General features: G+C 35.1%; 1 protein-coding gene across 1 annotated transcript in view; it reads left to right on the plus strand.

Annotated features, from left to right (window-relative positions):
• LOC107669714 (ankyrin repeat domain-containing protein 13B-like) overlaps window positions 1-8,429 on the plus strand; it is a 31,253-nt gene that overhangs the window by 11,987 nt on the left and 10,837 nt on the right. The window contains exons 2-6 of the mRNA XM_016462083.1: window positions 2,957-3,092; window positions 4,133-4,257; window positions 4,677-4,722; window positions 7,264-7,407; window positions 7,634-7,856. Of these exons, the coding sequence (XP_016317569.1) occupies window positions 2,957-3,092; window positions 4,133-4,257; window positions 4,677-4,722; window positions 7,264-7,407; window positions 7,634-7,856 (674 nt within the window). The remainder of the gene's footprint in view (window positions 1-2,956; window positions 3,093-4,132; window positions 4,258-4,676; window positions 4,723-7,263; window positions 7,408-7,633; window positions 7,857-8,429) is intronic.

Below are 8,429 nucleotides of genomic sequence, written 5' to 3' on the forward strand. Positions count from 1 at the left end.
TATATATATACATATATTACAGAAGTTGTAATAACAAGAAAACAACTCTTGTTATGTCGAGATCACGAGAAAATTATGTCGTGATAGCGAGAAAACAAGAAGGAAAACAAATAATAATGCATGGCCTCTTAGAACTTCTGTACAAAATAAATAAAACTACAATTAAAATTAAAAGTGAAAATATAAAAATGAAAGCTAATTCAAAATATTAATAAATACTATGAGTATGTAAATAATACTGAAATAACACTGATATATTATTATATTATATTATATACATATGAATTACGACTTTAAATATTCTGAAGAAATTATGAGTGTAAATAATAATATACAAATTACAGCTTTGTGTATTCTGAAGAAATTATATAATTATGCCTAGGTGTTGCCATGTGGTTACCAGGGTACACTGGGTGGATTTTAGTGTGTTTCAAGGCAGTTTCAAGCAGGGTTTCTTTTATTGGTCAAAGTTAAAAGAGCCCACCCTCAAATATCTTTGATATTCTAGGCTCAAGATATGGCTCTGTGGGATTTTTTTTAACTTATTTTATGACTGACCAGGGGAAAATCACAAATCTGAACACATAGAAAAGATAGCTGAGCTACGTGCTTAATTTTAATACTTAAAATAATTTAGGGGTTTAATCGTGAGCAACTGTAGTAGCCATACTAGCAATAACTATGAATAAATAATGCACTATACACACATACAGTAGGCATGGAAAAGAAAACACAAGAACTCACACATGCACCTTGAGCGAAGTGTAAATAAGTGCACCAAGTTAATCAGTACAGTACAGAACTCCAAAGCAACTCTCGCAGCACAAGTTAAGCCCTTGGGTAATAATGTTTCCATTGCCACACAGCCAATCCAAATGCTTCATTAAAAACAGCAAACATGGCTCACATACAAGTCTCTAAATAAAGCTGTCCTGACTCTCATTTCTGCTCCACATACACGATTCAACATGCACCGTCTGTCATGACCTTGCTTTCGGAGGGTACGCTTATAAATATGGCCAACACGACCACGGCCGGCCAACTCATCAAATAATGATTAATGGGTCATCCTGCATCTATAAACATAAGCATATTTACTGAAATGTGTGGTAGTGCGTGGAGGTGAACGGAATGATTGTGTTTGCATTTGGATGACAGTGAGCGATGATCTTATTATAAATGATCCTCCCATAAGGAGAATCATAAACTCTTTTGAAACTCTCAAGACTGTCAGTGACATAGTTGACTGGCTCAAAGGGGCCGAGAGACTGAGAGCGATCACTCGGATGAGAAGCTGGAGGAACAGTATGGCACGCCGCTGCATTTCACAAGAGCGGAATCCCAGTGTGCTTAACACGGATCTCAGTTTGAGTGTGGAAGTATTTCTCACCGTGACTGTCGGGTGTCATGTGTCATGTTCGGGTGTGATGCCTTAATTATCGCCTGTCACTTCTCTTTTCCATCGCACTCTTTCACTTCTGCCTTCTTTTCCTTTTACCTGTGATGCCTTCCGCATAGCGGGTGGCCAGAATTATGCTTGTTCTTTCCTTCTTTCTGAAGGCTTTCTCAAGATTCTCATATACTGCAAGATTATCATATACTTGAAGATATTCTCATATCTCCAAAATCTTCATGACTTTCTTTTTCAGTGGAACACAAACTAAAATATTTTGAAAGCAAATGGGGTCCAAAACAGCATTGGACCCCACTGAATTTAACTGTGTAGACACAGAGACATTCTTCTAAATATATTCTTTTATGTTCTACAAAGGAAATTCATACAACATGAAGGTGAGAAAATAATAACATAATTGTCATTTTGTCATGTTTGTTGAACTATACTTTAAAAACCTTATTTTTTAAATCTTATCTGCATGTCTTTCCCTTTCCAGTTGTTTGGAATGGCAGTCATTCGTTTCATAATTGATGAACTCTGCAGCATCAACACTGTTATTAAACTGAATTGAATCAACAATGACTTGAGTTTAATAAGAACATTATTGCCTTCTGTAGAGCTTCATATAGCTGAATTAAGCTCATTTCATAATTTGATGAACTTTGCCCTATTATTGAACTGAACTGAATCAACACTGAACTGACTTGAGCTGAATAATGCACTATTATCTTAGAACTGTTTTATAGTTGAACTGAATTCATTCAACATTCATTCATTCATTCATTCAACACACTGTTAATGAACCAAATTAAATCAACACTGAACTAAAATGAGCTGAGAAAGACACTATTGTCTTTTAAGAGCTGCTTCACAGCTGCAATTGGATTCTTTTCATAATTGAAAAGATTTGCAAAATTAATACTGTTATTTTCTTGCTTATTACTGTGAAGCTCTTTTGAAACTATCTGTATTGTATAAAGTGCTATATACATAAATATGACTTACTTTGACTACAGTTTGCAGTATATTGCAACAAAATGGTAATAAATCAGAATCAAAATGTCAGGATCTGACACATACCTTAAAAGAAACAAACATGACAGCACCAATGAAAATAATGTAAACAATTGATGTGGTAATTTGCATAATTTAGTCATGTTGGGGTGCATGCTGGGAATCCAGTATCCAGCACTACTGAAGTTACAACTTTAATGAGGCACAGCGATGAAAATGAAATAAGGGGGAAAAATGTAAAATAAATACAAATAAATAAAAAATATATGTATATATAAACTGTTCTTAACTGAACTTCTAAACATTGATTAACAGAATGGCAGAAAGAAATAGTTTGAGGTCATAGAGGGGGAATGTAATGGGACACAATTCAGGTGTTTTTCAAACCTGCATTTGAGCACAAACGTTCAGCATGGAGAACATGCGTCAACTACTAGGCCACAGCACTGACAGATCTCTGTTTTAGGGCAGAAACAGAAAATTGTGTTTGTGAAATATTTTACTGCATGAAGTTCTCAATAAAACTAATCTCTCTCTGTCTTACAGGTTGATTTAGAAGTGTTGGACCCACGGGGTCGGACTCCTTTGCACCTGGCCGTGACGCTGGGCCATTTAGATTGCGCCCGTCTGTTAGTCCAGCGTGGAGCTGATGTCAGCAAAGAAAACAGAAATGGCTGGACAGGTAATACAGCGAAAAAGCCTTTGCATTTTGGGAAGGGATGCAGTAATTCTGGCCAATATGATAAACTGTTAATTATTAACTGATAGTTATTAACTGATAATTCAAATTTGGGGTCGGTACGATTTGTTTATTTATGCAAAGATGCATTAAATTGATCAAAAGTGACAATGAGACCATTTAAATGCTACTAGGAATTGTAAAGAAATCTTACAGTTTATTTGAATATTGATAATAATAATAATAATAATAATAATGATAAATGTTTCTTGAGCAGCAAATCAGCATATTAGAATGATTTCTGAAGGATTATGTGACACTGGAGGCTGGAGTAATGATGCTGAAAATTCCGTTTTGCCATTACAGAAATAAATTACATTTTAAAATATATTAACATAGAAAACAGTTCTTTTAATTGGCAATAATATTTCAATATTGACAGTTGATAACTGATAATTGGCGTAATATTAAAGTTCTATTATTTTGTCTAAATAAATTCCAAATAAAATTCCAAAAACTAAAATCTGTCATTTTGCTACACTGAAATTTTTTTTATGTAGAAACTATTTTCACTCAGAAATTGCTAGTAAATTTCACAAATTCATTGATTAAACGTGAAATAAAATGCAGAAATAGTATTTTCTTGTAAAACATACTCCAGTTATCTTTTTTATTTACAACTTAGTTACAGTATACAGGTCAATTTCAGCATCCTAACATTATAGTGCGTTGTATGAAATTTTTTTCTGAAAAAATGAACAAATTTTTTTTTCATTTATTAGTATTTAGCTCTTTAAGTGAGCATTAGATGACGACAAAGCTATTCTAAATGTAAATATATCACACATCCCTAATTACAGGTCAATTTCAGCATCCTAACATTATAGTGCGTTGTATGAAAATTTTTTCTGAAAAAATGAATTTTAATTTATTAGTATTTAGCTCTTTAAGTGAGCATTAGATGACGACAAAGCTATTCTAAATGTAAATATATCACACATCCCTAATTTCAGTATCAATTTAACCTTTACCTTCTGTCTCAGTGTTGCAGGAGGCCATCAGCTCACGTAACCCGGAGATGGTGCGTCTGGTGCTGCGTTACCGTGACTACCAGCGCACCACCAAGCGACTGGCGGGGATCCCACGCCTGCTGGAGAGACTCCGACAGGTCAGCCCCAGATGTACCTTAATAAACCCCGAACCTGCTAATGGCAAAACAACAAGCCACCAGCTTAACAAACAGCATCTTAACCACCACCTGCTGCCTGCACACCTGAGCCCTTCATTCCAGTAGATTCATGCATACAGAAACACAAACAAACAGGTTTACGGGAAACCACTGAGTCTACGTCGTTGTTTGTTTTGCGAGACCTCTCTTTTCCCAGTTTTCTTAAACCCTGGGCACCCCGTAGCTCTTTTCCTTTCGTTTATGATGGATGTGTCAGCTCTCTGGTTCTCCCCATTCCTCATCTCTCAGGGAGTTTTATTATTCATGTGTTTTGCTGCAGAGCGATCCGTCTCGCGCTTTCGCCCTTCCACTGTACGCTCACATTCATGCTAAACTTCTCTGTCCCTTTTGTCTTTCAGGCACAGGACTTTTACGTGGAAATGAAATGGGAATTTACGAGTTGGGGTAGGTGCCACACGTACACATATGACGGTATAAAATTTTCATGTTGCGATAATTGCTGAAGCTTTTATACAGTATTATTTTATACAGTATTTTATACGGTATCATTACGATATTGGAAAAAAGTTGCAAAAAGTGTTGTCATAACAGGTTTAATAACTTTTTTTAATATAACAAAAAGAACTGGACTTTTAAATGATGTATATATAAATACACACATACAGCATATATTTAGAAAATATTTACATGTATATATTTATATTCATATAATTTATATTGTATATAAATATATTTAATATATAAACGTAACATATTTTTCCTAAATACACTACCGTTCAAAAATTTGGGATCAGAACGATTTTTAATTTTTTTAAAGGAGTTTCTTGTGCTCATCAAGGCTGCATTTATTTGATCAAAAATACAGGAAAAAATGTAATATTGTGAAATATTATTACGATGTAAAATCACGTTTTTCTATTTTAATATACATTAAAATCTAATTTATTCCTGTGATGCAAAGCTGAATTTTCAGCATCATTACTCAAGTCTTCAGTGTCACATGATCCTTCAGAAATCATTCTAATATGCTGATTTATTATCAGTGCTGGAAACGGTTGTGCTGCTTAATATTTTTTTGGAACCTGTGATACTTTTTTTCAGGATTCTTTGATGAATAAAAAGTTAAAAAGAAGAGGATTTATTTAAAATAAAAATCTTTTCTAACAATATACACTACAGTTCAAAAGTTTGGGGTCAGTAATTCAATTTAATTAAATTAAAGTTTATTTGTATAGCGCTTTTCACTATACAAATCGTTGCAAAGCAACTTTACAGAAAATTAAGTTTCTACAATATATTTAGTAGTAGCTTATCAGTGGTGACTGTCAGTTAATGTATGGCAGAAATGTACGGAAAAATCAATTAAAGACGTAATCAAACACACGATGAACACTATTTACAGAAATTATAATATGATGCAATCAAACTTATAGCAACATTGGGTAGTTCTGTATGTTGTTTCAGGGTTGGCATCATCTGAGGTCCTCTGAGGGGTTGGCATCATCTCTTCTCAGGTGTTCTGGATCCAGACAGTAAATTTGTATTCTTTCTTTTTTTGAAAGAAATTAAAACTTTCATTCAGCAAGGATGTGTTTAATTGATAATAAGTGATAGCAAAGATTTATATTGTTAGAAAATATTTATATTTTGAATAAATGCTGTTCTTTTTAACTTTTTATTCATCAAAGAATCCTGAAAAAAGAAACTGTCACAGTTTCCAAAAAAATATTTGGCAGCACAACTGTTGCCAACATTGATCATTCTAATAATAAATCAGCATATTAGAATTATTTCTTAAGGATCATGTGACACTTTATACTGGAGTAATGGCTGATGGAAATTCAGCTTTGCATCACAGAAATAAATAATATTTTAAAGGATATTAAAATAGAAACCATGATTTTATATTGTAATAACGTTTTGCTAGATTCCTGTTTTTTTCTGTATTTTTGATCAAATAAATGCAGCCTTGATAGTGTATATACATGCATGGGTGTATATTTATTTATACATAATAAATATACACAGTACATACACATATACTATGTGAACAAAACCTTTTATTTTGGATGTGATTCATCGTTTGACAGCACTAGAAATAATATATTTTAAAAGAATGTACTTAAATGCAAACTGAATGTAATGTTTTCAGACACTTAAATGCATGTTAATTGTATTTAAATTCATATGTATTATACTAAATTTATATTAAATGCAAGTAGCTGAAATTTAGAGTGCTTTTTTGGCCAAAAAAAAAAAATATTTGGCAGCACAACTGTTGCCAACATTGATAATTCTAATAATAAATCAGCATATTAGAATTATTTCTTAAGGATCATGTGACACTTTATACTGGAGTAATGGCTGATGGAAATTCAGCTTTGCATCACAGAAATAAATAATATTTTAAAGGATATTAAAATAGAAACCATTATTTTATATTGTAATAACGTTTTGCTAGATTCCTGTTTTTTTCTGTATTTTTGATCAAATAAATGCAGCCTTGATAGTGTATATACATGCATGGGTGTATATTTATTTATACATAATAAATATACACAGTACATACACATATACTATGTGAACAAAAATTTTTATTTTAGATGCGATTAATCGCGATTAATTGTTTGAAAGCACTATTGAGAAGTTACTATTCTTACAGCTGTTCAAAAGTTGAATAACGTTATTACATGCTGAAATTAACTAAGATTAATAAATGCTATAGAAGAATCTTTCATTGGCAGTTTATGTTAACTAATGAATTAACTAATGTTAAATAATAGAGCCTTAATGTAAAGTGTGACTGAACAATAAAGAATCAAAACATTTTCAAAAAATATCAAGGCCATGTTGTAGTGATATACGTGATATATCGCATTACCGAATACTGGCACATGTCTAGCCGTAACAATGTGTAAATGGCATGTTTGGACTCTTTCCACATCCTCATGTCCTGCTATTGTTGAATTCTGCCTCTATTTCCAGTTCCGCTCGTGTCTCGTATCTGTCCGAGTGACACATATCGGGTATGGAAGAGTGGCCAGTGTTTGCGGGTGGACACAACGCTCATGGGATTTGAGCAAATGACCTGGCAAAGAGGCAATCGCAGCTTCATATTCAGGGGTCAAGGTGCGTGCGATGGCTTTTTCCCTGCACTGAACGACCTTTATTTTTCTCCGCCTGCTGCCTACAAATCAGATTTAGGTTTGATCTCTGCTTTTGTTCTCGATGCCACTTCTCGCTCAGTGTTCTTTCAAACAAGCCGTCATTGGCATGGAAACAACCTCAGTCTCACTTCGCCACAGTCTCTAATTGGCTTCCATCCGTTTGGTCTCTCTCTCCACCCGTCATTCAGACTCCAGCGCCATGGTAATGGAAGTGGATCATGACAGACAGCTGGTGTTTTGCGAGATGCTGCCGTGCCTCTCTTCCTCTCCGACCTCGCCCTCCACCAGGCCGTGCACAAACACTTTGAGCCTTCTGGGGGCGCTGCAGCCCAGCGACGAACAGGTGGCGGCCCGTCTATCTGCTCCCGTGGTGGCGACGCAGCTGGATACCAGGAACATCTCCTTTGAGAGGTGAGCACTTAAAGGGGTCCTATTATACTCTTTTACAAAGTCTTGATTTTATTTTGGGGGTGTACTAGAACATGCTCTCATGCTTGGTGGTTCAAAAACGCATTATTTTTCACATCATTTACATTATTAAAGTACTTTCTCCCCAGCCTGGCACAAACGGCTCGATTAGTTCCGGGTTTGATGAAGGCCACCTTCCGAAAAAATAAATGTGATGTGATTGGTTAGCTGTCCCAGTGTGTTGTGATTGGTGAACAAAACAGCGTTTCTTAAGGCGGTCGCACACCGGACGAGAAGCACAGCGCAGTGTCGCATCACGCCACGTCTTTAAAATTTGAACTCATTATTTTCTATGAGTGTACGCACACCGGTGGCACCGTTCGGCATCTGTCTGCGGCACCCAGCTACGTCGTGTTGTACTTGTTGTAAGAATTGTTCTAGACACGGCGCTGCGCTTCTCGTCCGGTATGCGACCGCCTTTAGACATGCTGAAAACTTGACGCTACAACAACTCTTCTTCTTCTTCGTTTTCTCTGATGCACTAACTCTGCAGCAGCACTTCTTCTTCGTCGTAGT

Source organism: Sinocyclocheilus anshuiensis, unplaced genomic scaffold, assembly GCF_001515605.1.
Source record: "Sinocyclocheilus anshuiensis isolate Anshui unplaced genomic scaffold, SAMN03320099.WGS_v1.1 scaffold684, whole genome shotgun sequence".
Taxonomy (NCBI): domain Eukaryota; kingdom Metazoa; phylum Chordata; class Actinopteri; order Cypriniformes; family Cyprinidae; genus Sinocyclocheilus; species Sinocyclocheilus anshuiensis.